General features: G+C 41.2%; 2 protein-coding genes across 2 annotated transcripts in view; both read right to left on the minus strand.

The window, feature by feature from the left end:
- LOC139459476 (uncharacterized) overlaps positions 1–17,149 on the minus strand; it is a 59,914-nt gene that overhangs the window by 22,349 nt on the left and 20,416 nt on the right. The gene's annotated exons all lie outside the window — the stretch shown is intronic.
- LOC139458933 (endoplasmic reticulum chaperone BiP-like) lies at positions 1,039–10,758 on the minus strand. The gene is made up of 8 exons (XM_071240370.1): positions 10,625–10,758; positions 9,018–9,254; positions 6,578–6,809; positions 5,772–6,019; positions 5,022–5,176; positions 4,172–4,407; positions 3,868–4,017; positions 1,039–2,450 (listed from the first exon to the last, which is right to left on the minus strand). The coding sequence occupies exons 2-8, from the start codon at positions 9,149–9,151 to the stop codon at positions 1,812–1,814; spliced, it is 1,794 nt and encodes a 597-aa protein (XP_071096471.1). The 5' UTR covers positions 9,152–9,254; positions 10,625–10,758; the 3' UTR covers positions 1,039–1,811.

The following is a 17,149-nucleotide window of genomic DNA, read 5'->3' on the forward strand; positions in this document are numbered from 1 at the left end:
ATTTGCATAGTTTATTTAACACGCTGAATCCGGCTCAATATTGTCTCGTATATTTGTCAATACTCCGTTTTTCAATCTGTTGGATATGAGCTAGGTAGCTGACACTAATGCTACATTTATATTCAATTTGTTTTATTTCTGATTAAATGACATAATATACTGATACGTATGTCTCATTTCCCTAAATGCATACCTTCTGTAACGACTGATTGTTTCACAGTGTGAAACAAATATTTCAAAACATCAAAAGTTTAATATCTGTAAATATCCCGTAAATCTGACATATGGTGGTGGCCATAGTTCCACAAACAATTCCATCAGTATAAATATCACAAGTTGTGTACAGGATATAGGAAAGTAGTAACTCAAACAAAGCATAGGTTCCAAGTACACAGCGAGGGTGACTTGTCTTCACACCCTGTCGCAATCTCAGCTCTCAATTCACACCGAGATTGTAGCTCGTTGTGCTCATGGGTACAAGACTACGTGACAGACACTATTTAAGTCATGGGATCCGCTCATGTCTTCATGGATTCGGAGTAGTAGAAAAACAAAACGTTTACTGACGAACACTTTCCCCAGACTTCGGTTCACCCCGTCCACCCAGACGGACGCAGCATCTGATGAAGGCCACGTATCACTGAGCGACATATTACAGGTCCACCTTCTGTAATGCACCTTTAACTCCATTGAAGAGAGGATGGCAAAGATATAAAGTTCTCATAACAATCGACATTTTATCACTCAGGCAGGGGGCCAGAGACAGATAATTTAGACACTTATTGAGGGAAATTAGTTAGTTTTTTTTCCTAAGGACAGTTGGCATAACAACTAAAATATACTTTGGATAAATACGGAATAAATACCAAAGACACCACAGAACTCAAGGACCGCCCAGTTTCTTTAAAGGATTCTGAGAATAAGGATTTTCAGACTTACTTAACTTGTCTTGTTCTCCTGGATATACCAATTGATAGATCGAATGGCATCTTCATGATGGGATTTAATATTACAACACTATTTACATAAACAAGCACAGTTTATAAAAAACATGGACATCTATGTACATTATATATACAAGATTGACATCCCGTCTTTTCTCGGTATTTTACATACACTATTTAATAGGCCAAAGAACATGATATTATTGTTCAATGGGCCAGTGAACAGTTTAATGTATTGTTACAGCTTTGCATGTACAGAGTGTGTAAGGTTTTACACAACTTCCTCAGTAGTCCAACAATATCACAGAAGAGACACGAAGAAGGGGTGTCCTACATTGTGCACATGTACCAGGACGTTATTTATTCAACCATAAATGCACCCAGTTGTCTTCTATGTTGGATACTGGATATTAGATTCATTCTTGTATTCACCCATGTACAGTTCCAGCAAGTTCTACACTGTATGTCACCCATGTACAGTTCCAGCAAGTTCTATATTTTATGGCATCAATGTACAGTTCCAGCAAGTTCTACACTTTATGTCATCCATGTACAGTTGCAGCAAGGTCCATATTTTATGTCATCCATGTACAGTTCCAGAGTGTTCTATAGTTTATGTCATCCTTGTACAGTTCCAGCAAGTTCTACACTTTATGTCATCCATGTACAGTTCCAGCAAGTTCTACACTTTATGTCATCAATGTACAGTTCCAGCAAGTTCTATATTTTATGTCATCAATGTACAGTTCCAGAAAGTTCTACACTGTATGTCATCTATGTACGCGTACACAAGCATACACACATACACATTCATGCAAGCACACACACTTCCAGTTTCCCCATCCCTCCATTCCCAGGACTTCTCTATTAGAGCTCATCATGTGAAACGTTCTCTGTGTTGTCTGGTAGGATATGTTTCCTTCTCACAGCCTTCGCGTTCGTCCATTTGTCCCCGGCTCTGAGCTCAGCTTCCGTCTTCTCAATCATCTCCTTGTCCTCTTCAGCAAAGTCTTCAGCATCTTGTATCATTTTCTCAATATATTCAAGAGAAAGTCTGTCTCCGTCACTGTACGTAATCACCATGTTGTTCTTGTTTCCAGTTCCTAAGTCCTCAGCCGTTACGTGCACAATGCCATTCACGTCGATTTCAAAGGTTATATTAATCTGTGGAAGCCCACTTCTCGCAGGGCGGATTCCTGTTAAGTCAAATTGTCCCAGGAAATGGCTGTTCTTTGTCATCGTCCTCTCGCCTTCATAGACACGAATTGTCATCTCCTCTTGGTCGTGTTGTGTTGTTGTGAACTGCTGTGTCCTCCTGGTGGGGATCATTGTGTTGCGAGGGATGACCTTTGCCATGAAGCCTCCGATGGTCTCAATGCCGAGACTCAAGGGACTGTAGTCGCCACACAAAATGATCTCACTCCCGCCATTCCCAGCCAGCACTCCTCCCTGGACAGCTGCTCCGTACGCGACAACCTCTTCTGGGTTGATGCCCCTCATTGGTTCCTGGAATACAACAGTTACAAAGTAAAGGTCCCATTATAACGACAGATGACTTAGGTCACACTCTTAATCGACCTGCAGGTACATTCATGTAGGTCACACCAATAATCAAAGCGGGTGTGCATATAGGTTCCAACCAATGTAGCTCACATCTTCAGTCGACCTACAGGTGTATATAGTTCCATATAAACCACACACTTAATCATCCCCGCAGGTACATATATGTAGGCCACCACCCGAAACCGTCTCGGGAACATGATGAATACTTCACGTCTTCAGATGATGTCTGTCGATAGGCCAAACATGTCTCCTATAAACAGTATTTCGACAATAGATGACTACGGCTACACCCTTAATCAAGCCCCAGGTAAACATAGGTTCTATGCAGACCCTGCAGTTACATATTTTCGGATATATCAACAGTACCTGTAATGGATATGTCAACAATGCCCATTACGGATAGGTCATCGGTACATATAACGGATATGTCATCAGTACATATAACGGATATGTCATCAGTACATATAACGGATATGTCACCAGAACACATAATATATATGTCGACAGTGTATGTAACGGATACTGGTATGCCATCAGTACACAACGGATACGCCAATAGTATGTGTAACAGACACACAGTAAACGTAACTGATTGGTCAACAGTGCATGTAACGGATACGTCACCAGTACACATAACGGATATGTCAAATGTATATGTAACGAATATGTTAACAGTTCATGATACGGTATGGTCAACAGTTCACATAACGGATATGTCAACAGTACACATAACGGATATATCAACAGTACACATAACGGATATATCAACAGTACACATAACGGATATGTCAACAGTACACATAACGGATATGTGTTATAACCTTTAATCCTGTTGTACTATGTAATCCTTTTCAGATCAGAAAGATCATTCAGTGATCGAGTTGTTCTCGATCCTCTACCTTTCATGTTAGTGAATGGAATCCATGGTAGTCAGCCAGGGTACGGTCAGGTGAGACGTCTTTGAACTGACCATGAGCTTCAAGTATTCAAGTATCAACCCAACTCTGCTGTGCAGGCTCCACCTGAACACCAGATGCCCGTGTCTCATCACCTACCCAGTACCTGAACATCGGTAGTCAGTCAGGGTGTCTTAGTGTGAGACTTCTTGGAATTGACCATGAGCTTCAAGTATTTACTCTATCAACTCCACTCTGCTGTGAAGGCCCCTACCTGAACACCAGATACCCGTGTCTCATCACCTACCCAGTACCCGAACCTGAGGAGCGTACAGCTAAAAAAGCCTGTTCTGGCAAAGTCAGTATATATGAATTTTACATTTCACAATACTGTATATTTTAGTTGATTGAATTTAATTGACAATTAACAGGTTGTTATATTCCCGAGATCAAGTTGCACTTACCTTCCTGTCAAAGAACTCCTTTACAAGTTGCTGAATCTTGGGTATCTCAGTTGATTCTCCGACCATTATGATTTCATGGATGTCCGTCCTGTTCAAACTTGCCTCATTCAAAGCGAGCTGCATGTAACTTAAAGTTGATTCAAACAAGTCCTGACAAAAGAAAAAGGTTACAGTAATAGAACGCTTATGATATGACAATGCAGCATCATTTAAGACTTGGGTTAACATCTTAGTTCTTGGGAATTAACTTTGCCCTCAGTTATTGAAGGTTCATGATTTATATTTATAAAATGTGTATATGTACTGTGTTAAGTTCCTCCAGCTTGGCTCTCGTGAGGACTTCAGAGAAATCATGGCCGCCCATGAGAGACTCGATCTCCACCCTGGTCTGATGCTGGGAGGACAGGGCTCTCTTCGCCTTCTCCACCTCACGACGCAGTTTCTTGATGGCCCCACTGTCCCCCCGTAGGTCCTGACTCGTCCTCTTCTTGTATTGTTTGATAAAGAACTCTATTACTCTCTGGTCGATGTCTTGACCACCTACAAGAGAATGCATGGACTTTCAAAGAGATTAAATGATATAAATAAAAGACGACAATATAGTGGGTTTTTTCAAATGTTGTGTTATTAATTGATTGAATAATATGTGACTGTTGATTCCGTTGAAGAATAAATTTACAGCTGTTTTCACTCACACAGAAATCGTATTAGTAATTAACTGGAGCTGAATGTTATGTCAAGTATGTTCAGTGTATTTGCAAACATTCCTCGGAAAAAAGAAAGAACAATATCTCCAGAAACAGCACATGGAGAACATTTGATCGATACAACAGCATGTATGAATGTAACGGGCACTCGTTATGTGGTAGGTATCTGGTAAATTCGATCTGACTTCAAGTGACTTCAGAAAAGTCGTAGTTTCTCAAAGTTTGTTTTTACAGAGAAATATACCTTGATGTGTGTCTCCGTTCACTTTGTGTATACAAGGCATCACTAGACAAGTGGTGCAACAGTAGGATGAGATTTAGATATACAACTTACCTAGATGTGTGTCTCCGTTCACTTCATGAATACATGGTAAACCCGCAGTGAAAACAGTAGGATGAGGTCATAGGTGACCCACATGTCCACATCTACACTGTCAACATGCTTACCTAGATGTGTGTCTCCGTTAGTGGCCACAACTTCAAACACGCCGTAGTCGGTGTTGACGATTGATACGTCAAACGTCCCCACTCCCAAGTCAAACACAAGGATATTCTTTTCACCGTCTGACTTGTCAAGGCCGTACGCTACTGAGGCAGCAATTCTACAAAATACAGGTTATGTTACCACCACCATCATCAATCATCATCCATCATCATCCATCCATCTAACCAACCATCCATCCATCCTAATTGTATCCTTGAACCAAATGTGTGACCTTGCGTTTTTTGGTCAAATATTGTATAAAGTGTGTTTTATTGTTGTGTTTATTGTTGTGACACTCGAGAGAAGACTTTGAGTGATTTGAGGATCAGCGATACTTTCACAAGTAACCGCAGCACCTCATAGTGGCCAATCTGCAGTCTTATAGAAGGAAGTAATTACGTCTAAACATGAGGGGGAATTAACTTTAGACGACGGTGCCTTGCATCTTTTAAAATTAATGACCTGGCAGGGTTCGCACAAAAGAGAGGTGGGTTTAAATGGGTGTACCGTCGCGTTCGAGATTATTGCACTTATATAGCGACGTGCATTCCCAGCCGACCATTCCCTTAATGCACCAAGCAAGGTCCACAGAAAGGGATCTACCAAGGGTCGAGTCAGTATATGATATGCAGTTAAATGTGTGCATTTCGATATAACAATACTTGCAAAACCAACAGTTGGTTGTAAAGAATAGGCGACATCAAGACACAAACGGTTCATTGATTAGACGTAGAATGTTCAGCCCAGCGATGGTGCCGGCATCTTTGGTTGCCATCCTCTGGGCGTCATTGAAGTAGGCGGGGACGGTGACAACAGCATTGGTGACGTTCTGGGTCAGGTACGTCTCTGCTATCTCCTTCATCTTCGACAACATCATCGCCGAGATCTCCTCCGGAGCGAACACCTTGTCCTCTGACCCAACTTTAACTTGGATGTGGGGTTTGTTGTCCTCGTTTATTACCTGATTAATAAACATGTTGATAATTGTCTTTTAGCCAAACGTTAACCGGATTTCCTTCTTCTTTCCTGACAAATATACACTCTACAAAACGCCTTTTTAGTGCTTGTATTTGCTTGAAAAATCCCCCAACCGAATTAGTAACCATCTGTGAAGATTAAACTGGCTAATGTATGAGCGAATATGGGACACACGAAAATCTTTTGATGCTTAAAGTAATATTGACACTGCCCTTTATAGAAGTTGTTGTTGTTGTTTGTTGTTTAATATTCCAGCAATATTCCAGCTAATTGACGGTGGTCTCTAAATAATCGAGTCTGGACCAGACAATCCAGTGATTCACATCATGAGCATCGATCCACGCAATTGGGATACGAAGTCAGCGAGCCTGACCACCCGATCCCGTTAGTCACCTCTTACGACAAGCAAAGCCGCATTTTACGTCATGCATGGTTTGCTGAAGACCTATCCTACCCTGGATCTTCACGTTTCTTTTACAGATTAATAAACAACTGAGAAGTGCCAGATTAATACACAAATGTTAGTGTAATTACCGCTCACCTTGAAAGGATATCGTTGTAGTTCCCGCTGCACGGAAGGGTCATCACAGGTGCGGCCAATCAGACGCTTGACGTCAAAGACGGTGTTCTCTGGGTTGGTGGTCAGTTGGTTCCTGGCTGCGTGTCCGATCAGGGTCTCCCCATCCGGAGTGAATGCCACAAAGGAGGGGGTGATCCTGTTCCCTTGTTCATCGGGGATGATCTCAACATTGTCATTTCGGAACACGCCAACACTGAAACATTACACAACGACAAATGCATATGTTTTTCATTTCCAGTTATAATGATTCCTCATAGATCCATGGCATACTGAGAGGGGGAACCAGCTGAACCGTGGAGACACGAAGGTGTGCCAGAACGCTTTATGGCCGAGGATTTAATTCCAAGTTTGACCCCGATCATAATTCTATGGTTTGTCTGCACTATATCCGTATGCTGTGTGTTTACTACGGTTGGTATAGGTATTTTTTGTACTCACGAGGTGAAGGTCGTCCCAAGACATGGTGTTTACTAGAGTTAGTATAGGTTTTTGTATACTCACCAGGTGAAGATTTGTTCCAATACATGGTGTTTAATACAGTTGGTATTAGTATGTGTGTACTCACCAGGTGAAGATTGTTCGAAGACATGGTGTTTACTACAGTTGCTATAGTTATTTGTGTACTCACCAGGGGAAGCTTGTTCCAAGACATGGTTTTTTATACAGTTGGTATTGGTATTTGTATATTCACCAGGAGAAGGTTGTTCCCAGACTTTGTGTATACTACAGTGGGTATTTGTATTTGTGTACTCACCAGGTGAAGGTTGTTCCAAGACATGGTGTGTACTACAGTTGATATATGTATATGTGTACTCACCAGGTGAAGGTTGTTCCAAGACATGGTGTGTACTACAGTTGATATATGTATATGTGTACTCACTAGGTGAAGGTTGTTCCAAGACATGGTGTGTACTACAGTTGATATATGTATATGTGTACTCACCAGGTGAAGGTTGTTCCAAGACATGGTGTGTACTACAGTTGATATATGTATCTGTATACTCATCAGGTGAAGGTTGTTCCAAGACATGGTGTGTACTACAGTTGATATATGTATATGTGTACTCACCAGCAGGTGAAGGTTGTTCCCAGACATGGTGTGTACTACAGTTGATATATGTATCTGTATACTCATCAGGTGAAGGTTGTTCCAAGACATGGTGTGTACTACAGTTGATATATGTATATGTGTACTCACCAGGTGAAGGTTGTTCCAAGACATGGTGTGTACTACAGTTGATATATGTATATGTGTACTCACCAGGTGAAGGTTGTTCCAAGACATGGTGTGTACTACAGTTGATATATGTATATGTGTACTCACCAGGTGAAGGTTGTTCCAAGACATGGTGTGTACTACAGTTGATATATGTATATGTGTACTCACCAGTTGAAGGTTGTTCCCAGACATGGTGCGTACTACAGTTGGTATAGGTATCTGTGTACTCAACAAATGAAGATTGTTCTAAGACATGGTGTGTAATACAGTTGGTATAGGTATTTGTGTACTCACCAGGTGAAGGTTGTTCCCAGACTTTGTGTGTACTACAGTTGGTATAGGTATTTGTATATTCACCAGGAGAAGGTTGTTCCCAGACTTTGTGTATACTACAGTTGGTATAGGTATTTGTGTACTCACCAGGGGAAGATTTGTTCCAAGACATGGTGTGTACTACAGTTGGTATATGTATATGTGTACTCACCAGATGAAGGTTGTTCCCAGACTTTGTGTATACTACAGTTGATATATGTATATGTGTACTCATCAGGTGAAGGTTGTTCCAAGACATGGTGTGTACTACAGTGGATATATGTATCTGTATACTCATCAGGTGAAGGTTGTTCCAAGACATGGTGTGTACTACAGTTGATATATGTATATGTGTACTCACCAGCAGGTGAAGGTTGTTCCCAGACATGGTGCGTACTACAGTTGGTATAGGTATCTGTGTACTCACCAGTTGAAGGTTGTTCCAAGACATGGTGTGTACTACAGTTGATATATGTATATGTGTACTCACCAGTTGAAGGTTGTTCCCAGACATGGTGCGTACTACAGTTGGTATAGGTATCTGTGTACTCAACATATGAAGATTGTTCTAAGACATGGTGTGTACTACAGTTGGTATAGGTATTTGTGTACTCACCAGGTGAAGGTTGTTCCCAGACTTTGTGTGTACTACAATTGGTATAGGTATTTGTATACTCACCAGGTGAAGGTTGTTCCCAGACATGGTGTGTACTACAGTTGGTATAGGTATTTGTATACTCACCAGTTGAAGGTTGTTCCCAGACATGGTGTGTACTTCAGTTGGTATAGGTATATTTGTATACTCACCAGGTGAAGGTTGTTCCCAGACATGGTGTGTACTACAGTTGGTATAGGTGTTTGTGTACTCACCAGGTGAAGGTTGTTCCCAGGTCTATTCCAATAACAGGTTCGAGATCTTCAACATCCGGGGGAGTCGTGCAGGCTTGCACGTGCCAACATGTTGTCAATAGCAACAGCCCTACACATGTGGGTATTGTACGCATGTTGTTGTGTCTGTTTAGCTGTCGGAAATAATCGGACTGGGATAAAGAAACTCCGCCGTGTGACACCCGAGTGTAAACCAAACCAGTGGTCAGTACTTGTATTCTGTAAAAGACAACAAGTGACGATTGATACGAGAACAGGCTATATGCAAATCCGCTTGATATCTAAGCATGACATTCCGCCACCACTGCTACTACCACCTTCATAACTACTACCACTACTACTACTACTCCTCCTCCTACTACTACCACTACTACTACCATCATCACAACTACTACCACTACTACTACCGCTGCTGCTGCTCCGCCTCCCCTACTACTACTACCACTGCTACTACAACCACTACTACTACTACCGCTGATGCTACTATTCCTACTACCACTGCTACTCCGCCTCTTGTTACTACTACTACTTCCACTGCTACTAATGATACTACTACCTCTGCTGTTGCTGCTGCTGCTACTACTACCAGTACTACTATCACTGCTACTATTGTAACTGTTACTACTACTACTACTACTACTACTATTACTACTAATGCTCCTACTCCTTATAGGGGTACTACTACTGCGACTACTTCTTCTTCTAGTTCTACTACTCCTACTCCGACCGCTACTACTACTACCGCTGCTGCTGCTGCTACTAGTAATACTCCTACTACTGCTACTACTGTTATAACTGCTGCTACTACTACTCCTACTACTACAACTCCTACTATTAGTGCTACTACTGTTATTACTGCTACTACTACTCATACTTCTGCTACTACTACTAATACTGCTACGCATTCTACTTATACTACTACTATTACTAATATTGCTACTACTACTACTACAACTACTGCTGCTACTACTACTGCTACCTCTTGTCACTAGCACCACTACCACAAATACTTACTCAACTATAACTACTACTAATATTACTACTTCTACTACTTCAAACTACTCCTGCCACTACTACTACTATTACTGTTCCCACTGATGCTGATGCTATTACCAGTCATTACAAGTACGACTTATATTATTTCATTTCACTTATCTCTGCTGTTCTTGTTACTGTTGCTATAGTTACTACACGTATTAAGACTTATGTAAGAGGCGGCAAAATGGATTAGGCAGCCAGTCTCGGTCACTTGGTATATTGCGACTCATCGTACCCGACGGCGTGGCACTTTGCTCAGAATATCAACCACTGGTATGTCTAGCTGATACACCTGAATTGGTGTAAGTGTGACTACTACCACTACTGCGACAACCGCTTCTATTGTTGCAATACGACCAAAACTCAATAATAACTACGTTTTAATATTGTTTTTCTATCAAATTGTGTATTTTGATTAATCTATCAAACAATATTGTGACATTTGTTACTCTATAAAAAAACATTGTTTCGTTTCGGATACGATCCCTCTTTCGATCAACGCTCGGAAAACATTGACCAATCAAACATCAAGTTAAAATTAGCTCACGTACCTGTGTTGTCAATGAAATACGTCTGAAGGCTGTTATCGTTCCTGGCTACGGATTGTGTCATTTTCCCAACATCTTTGTTGTCACATGGAGAGTACAGAGAGACCATTACAAACATGTTACCATGGTGTTTTATAGAGCTGTATTCGCGAGAGTAGAGACACAGAGAACCATCATATCAGCCAGCATAGATATATCCCGCCTCCATCGGCGTGGCCTATATCGACTGGGTAGCGATACCGGATTCATACTCACTGATTGGCTGGCGACATCCTACTGTATAATGATGTATACGTAAGCGGTTGACTCTGTTTTGTCGTCGTAATCTGGTGAAATAACTTTACAAATGATGAAATGTACGAAGTCAGTGCGGGTTCGTAGCCTGTACCAGCTTCCACCAGGGCATGGTGTATGACTAGCGACACTCGTATACCTCATGTTGAAGCACGGTGGATATTGTGTTGTCTGCTACGTCCAATGAATGAATGCGTGAATGTATGAAAGAATGAATGAATGCGTGAATGTACAAAATAATGGATGAATGCGTGAATGAATAAATGAATGCGTGAGTGAATGAACGAACGAAGGAATATATAATTCACAAAGTTCAGATACTCCACATACCAGAGCCTATGCTGTCAAAGAGCGTCAAAAGAAATCAACTTCTTACAACCCGACATCTTTCTCTGATTGTAAACTCATAAACATTGTTTTCAGATACGCAGATTTCTTAAAAAATCGGTTCCCTGTGGGATGTTAGGTTTTTCCAAATTATCTGTGCGTCGTATATTGCGATTTTTCCAGGAGTGTGTGCGCCGTAATGATTTTATGAAAAAAGTCTTATGTATAATATCGCGAGGCCAAGTAGTATTTCGCGTGTATTTAATAATCTGTTCGTTATCCGGACTATATGCTTACCTTCAGTGACGAAGTGAAAACCATAACTTAGATATTGACGCAGTATTACATACTGAGGTATAAAACAGCATTCACTCACCCACTTAAATATTCTCAACTCCAAAAGAAACGCGAACCATAGAAACATATAGAGAAGTATGTACGTTAAGAAGAGATGTTTCCAATGTGTACCTCTTAATGGTAAAACTAACAATCAGTCAAGTGTTACCACAAATGATGAAATGTACGCAGTCAGTGCGGGTTCGTAGCCTAAACCAGCTTCCACCACGGCATGGTGTATGACTAACAATCAGTAAAGTGTTACCACGGGTGTCTTTATTTTTATCACGATACGCTGCACGTGATTTCCAAATTTTACAAACTAATATTGCACCAGGCAAATGGTGCATCTCGAGTCATGGATCCATGACGTCACATATGATGCTTTAATGAGCGTCGATTCACACAACATATCATGTTTGTTTGTGCGTCGAACCAATATGACTATTCTTCATATATTAACCAACATGTATGGTATTCTCGTTTCTTATGTCGGTGGGTATATTAACATTCTTATTCCCTTATTCGATACCTTTTCAAAACTGATCCATAATGGTTTCGAACGGAGATATTCCTTAAAATTTGATGCAATCGCAACTGAATACAGAATATATATTTAACTTACACACTACTTGGTAAGGGACAGTTGAAGAATCCCATGTCAGGTAGTCCCTTCCCCAGGTTTTGTGACCTATCCCATAAACGCAATTGTGAAATGTTGAACCCTTCAAACAGATTTTAATATAAAACAGGATTAGATCTGCTATTTCGTGAACTGTAAAAGTGTAAAACTTGCTGATATCTTCACAACAAACTTGAGGAATACATCTTTTTGAGAATTTTTAATGGGTGGGCAGGCACAGCTTAGTTGAAATTCTTGATTGTTTATATTTTTGGAACAACACTGATATTTATATATTGACATGTAAACATTCATCTCATCCCCGAAAGTCATAATCAAATACATCATCGTCTCTGGCATCCGTGTATTCCCTACACATGTTCATTTATATAACTTTTATTCTCTTCATCACACACATGTTCATGTACGTAACTTATGTTCATGTGCATAGCTTATATTTTCCACATCACACATATGTTCATGTACATAGCTTATATTTTCTACATCGCACACTTGTTCATATACATATTGTCTGCATCTTGCCTTCTGGGTATTGAATACTGTCTGTTGTCGTCTTGGTAGAATCTTGTCTTCTGGGTATTGAGAACTGTCTGTTGTCGTCTATGTAGAATCTTGTCTTCTGGGCATTGAGTACTGTCTGTTGTCGTCTGTGTAGAATCTTGTCTTCTGGGTATTGCGTACTGTCTGTTGTGGTCTGTGTAGAATCTTGTCTTCTGGGTATTGAGTACTGCCTGTTGTCGTCTGTGTAGAATCTTGTCTTCTGGGTATTGAGTACTGTCTGTTGACGTCTGTGTAGAATCTTGTCTTCTGGGTTTTGAGTACTGTCTGCTGTCGCCTGTGTAGAATCTTGTCTTCTGGGTATTGCAATTGAGTACTGTATGTTGTCGTCTTGGTAGAATCTTGTCTTCCTGGTATTGAGTACTGTCTGTTGACGTCTTGGTAGAATCGTGTCTTCTGGGTATTGAGTACTGTATGTTGTCGTCTGTGTAGAATCTTGTCTTCTGGGTATTGAGTACTGTCTGTTGTCGTCTTGGTAGAATATTGTCTTCCTGGTTTTGAGTACTGTATATTGTCGTCTGTGTAGAATCTTATCTTCTGGGTATTGAATACTGTCTGTTGTCGTCTGTGTAGAATCTTGTTTTCTGGGTATTGCGTACTGTCTGTTGTCGTCTGTGTAGAATCTTGTCTTCTGGGTATTGAGTACTGTCTGTTGTCGTCTTGGTAGAATCTTGTCTTCTGGGTATTGAGAACTGTCTGTTGTCGTCTATGTAGAATCTTGTCTTCTCGGCATTGAGTACTGTCTGTTGTCGTCTGTGTAGAATCTTGTCTTCTGGGTATTGCGTACTGTCTGTTGTGGTCTGTGTAGAATCTTGTCTTCTGGGTATTGAGTACTGTCTGTTGTCGTCTGTGTAGAATCTTGTCTTCTGGGTATTGAGAACTGTCTGTTGTCGTCTTGGTAGAATCTTGTCTTCTGGGTATTGAGAACTGTCTGTTGTCGTCTATGTAGAATCTTGTCTTCTGGGCATTGAGTACTGTCTGTTGTGGTCTGTGTAGAATTTTGTCTTCTGGGTATTGAGTACTGTCTGTTGTGGTCTGTGTAGAATCTTGTCTTCTGGGTATTGAGTACTGCCTGTTGTCGTCTGTGTAGAATCTTGTCTTCTGGGTATTGAGTACTGTCTGTTGACGTCTGTGTAGAATCTTGTCTTCTGGGTTTTGAGTACTGTCTGCTGTCGCCTGTGTAGAATCTTGTCTTCTAGGTATTGCAATTGAATACTGTCTGTTGTCGTCTGTGTAGAATCTTGTTTTCTGGGTATTGAGTACTGTCTGTTGTCGTCTGTGTAGAATCTTGTCTTCTGGGTATTGAGTACTGTCTGTTGTCGTCTTGGTAGAATCTTGTCTTCTGGGTATTGAGAACTGTCTGTTGTCGTCTATGTAGAATCTTGTCTTCTCGGCATTGAGTACTGTCTGTTGTCGTCTGTGTAGAATCTTGTCTTCTGGGTATTGCGTACTGTCTGTTGTGGTCTGTGTAGAATCTTGTCTTCTGGGTATTGAGTACTGTCTGTTGTCGTCTGTGTAGAATCTTGTCTTCTGGGTATTGAGAACTGTCTGTTGTCGTCTTGGTAGAATCTTGTCTTCTGGGTATTGAGAACTGTCTGTTGTCGTCTATGTAGAATCTTGTCTTCTGGGCATTGAGTACTGTCTGTTGTCGTCTGTGTAGAATTTTGTCTTCTGGGTATTGAGTACTGTCTGTTGTGGTCTGTGTAGAATCTTGTCTTCTGGGTATTGAGTACTGCCTGTTGTCGTCTGTGTAGAATCTTGTCTTCTGGGTATTGAGTACTGTCTGTTGACGTCTGTGTAGAATCTTGTCCTCTGGGTTTTGAGTACTGTCTGCTGTCGCCTGTGTAGAATCTTGTCTTCTAGGTATTGCAATTGAATACTGTCTGTTGTCGTCTGTGTAGAATCTTGTTTTCTGGGTATTGCGTACTGTCTGTTGTCGTCTGTGTAGAATCTTGTCTTCTGGGTATTGAGTACTGTCTGTTGTCGTCTTGGTAGAATCTTGTCTTCTGGGTATTGAGAACTGTCTGTTGTCGTCTATGTAGAATCTTGTCTTCTCGGCATTGAGTACTGTCTGTTGTCGTCTGTGTAGAATCTTGTCTTCTGGGTATTGCGTACTGTCTGTTGTGGTCTGTGTAGAATCTTGTCTTCTGGGTATTGAGTACTGTCTGTTGTCGTCTGTGTAGAATCTTGTCTTCTGGGTATTGAGAACTGTCTGTTGTCGTCTTGGTAGAATCTTGTCTTCTGGGTATTGAGAACTGTCTGTTGTCGTCTATGTAGAATCTTGTCTTCTGGGCATTGAGTACTGTCTGTTGTCGTCTGTGTAGAATTTTGTCTTCTGGGTATTGAGTACTGTCTGTTGTGGTCTGTGTAGAATCTTGTCTTCTGGGTATTGAGTACTGTCTGTTGTCGTCTGTGTAGAATCTTGTCTTCTGGGTTTTGAGTACTGTCTGCTGTCGCCTGTGTAGAATCTTGTCTTCTGGGTATTGCAATTGAGTACTGTATGTTGTCGTCTGTGTAGAATCTTGTCTTCCTGGTATTGAGTACTGTCTGTTGTGGTCTGTGTAGAATCTTGTCTTCTGGGTATTGAGTACTGCCTGTTGTCGTCTGTGTAGAATCTTGTCTTCTGGGTATTGAGTACTGTCTGTTGACGTCTGTGTAGAATCTTGTCTTCTGGGTTTTGAGTACTGTCTGCTGTCGCCTGTGTAGAATCTTGTCTTCTGGGTATTGCAATTGAGTACTGTATGTTGTCGTCTGTGTAGAATCTTGTCTTCCTGGTATTGAGTACTGTCTGTTGACGTCTTGGTAGAATCGTGTCTTCTGGGTATTGAGTACTGTATGTTGTCGTCTGTGTAGAATCTTGTCTTCTGGGTATTGAGTACTGTCTGTTGTCGTCTTGGTAGAATATTGTCTTCCTGGTTTTGAGTACTGTATATTGTCGTCTGTGTAGAATCTTATCTTCTGGGTATTGAATACTGTCTGTTGTCGTCTGTGTGGAATCTTGTTTTCTGGGTATTGCGTACTGTCTGTTGTCGTCTGTGTAGAATCTTGTCTTCTGGGTATTGAGTACTGTCTGTTGTCGTCTTGGTAGAATCTTGTCTTCTGGGTATTGAGAACTGTCTGTTGTCGTCTATGTAGAATCTTGTCTTCTCGGCATTGAGTACTGTCTGTTGTCGTCTGTGTAGAATCTTGTCTTCTGGGTATTGCGTACTGTCTGTTGTGGTCTGTGTAGAATCTTGTCTTCTGGGTATTGAGTACTGTATGTTGTCGTCTGTGTAGAATCTTGTCTTCTGGGTATTGAGAACTGTCTGTTGTCGTCTTGGTAGAATCTTGTCTTCTGGGTATTGAGAACTGTCTGTTGTCGTCTATGTAGAATCTTGTCTTCTGGGCATTGAGTACTGTCTGTTGTGGTCTGTGTAGAATTTTGTCTTCTGGGTATTGAGTACTGTCTGTTGTGGTCTGTGTAGAATCTTGTCTTCTGGGTATTGAGTACTGCCTGTTGTCGTCTGTGTAGAATCTTGTCTTCTGGGTATTGAGTACTGTCTGTTGACGTCTGTGTAGAATCTTGTCTTCTGGGTTTTGAGTACTGTCTGCTGTCGCCTGTGTAGAATCTTGTCTTCTAGGTATTGCAATTGAATACTGTCTGTTGTCGTCTGTGTAGAATCTTGTTTTCTGGGTATTGCGTACTGTCTGTTGTCGTCTGTGTAGAATCTTGTCTTCTGGGTATTGAGTACTGTCTGTTGTCGTCTTGGTAGAATCTTGTCTTCTGGGTATTGAGAACTGTCTGTTGTCGTCTATGTAGAATCTTGTCTTCTCGGCATTGAGTACTGTCTGTTGTCGTCTGTGTAGAATCTTGTCTTCTGGGTATTGCGTACTGTCTGTTGTGGTCTGTGTAGAATCTTGTCTTCTGGGTATTGAGTACTGTCTGTTGTCGTCTGTGTAGAATCTTGTCTTCTGGGTATTGAGAACTGTCTGTTGTCGTCTTGGTAGAATCTTGTCTTCTGGGTATTGAGAACTGTCTGTTGTCGTCTATGTAGAATCTTGTCTTCTGGGCATTGAGTACTGTCTGTTGTCGTCTGTGTAGAATTTTGTCTTCTGGGCATTGAGTACTGTCTGTTGTGGTCTGTGTAGAATCTTGTCTTCTGGGTATTGAGTACTGCCTGTTGTCGTCTGTGTAGAATCTTGTCTTCTGGGTATTGAGTACTGTCTGTTGACGTCTGTGTAGAATCTTGTCTTCTGGGTTTTGAGTACTGTCTGCTGTCGCCTGTGTAGAATCTTGTCTTCTGGGTATTGCAATTGAGTACTGTATGTTGTCGTCTGTGTAGAATCTTGTCTTCTGGGTATTGAGTACTGTCTGTTGTCGTCTTGGTAGA

Source organism: Haliotis cracherodii, unplaced genomic scaffold, assembly GCF_022045235.1.
Source record: "Haliotis cracherodii isolate W230 unplaced genomic scaffold, xgHalCrac1.p SCAF_13, whole genome shotgun sequence".
NCBI classification, from domain to species: domain Eukaryota; kingdom Metazoa; phylum Mollusca; class Gastropoda; order Lepetellida; family Haliotidae; genus Haliotis; species Haliotis cracherodii.

Excerpts from the sequence above, each read along its gene's own strand:
- LOC139458933 (XM_071240370.1), bottom strand. The coding sequence starts at position 9,151 with ATGCGTACAATACCCACATGTGTAGGGCTGTTGCTATTGACAACATGT. Across the intron at positions 6,020-6,577 it reads TACAACGATATCCTTTCAAG|GTAATAAACGAGGACAACAA; the intron begins GTGAGCGGTAAT and ends TTTATTAATCAG. Across the intron at positions 2,451-3,867 it reads AGGAGTTCTTTGACAGGAAG|GAACCAATGAGGGGCATCAA; the intron begins GTAAGTGCAACT and ends GTTGTATTCCAG.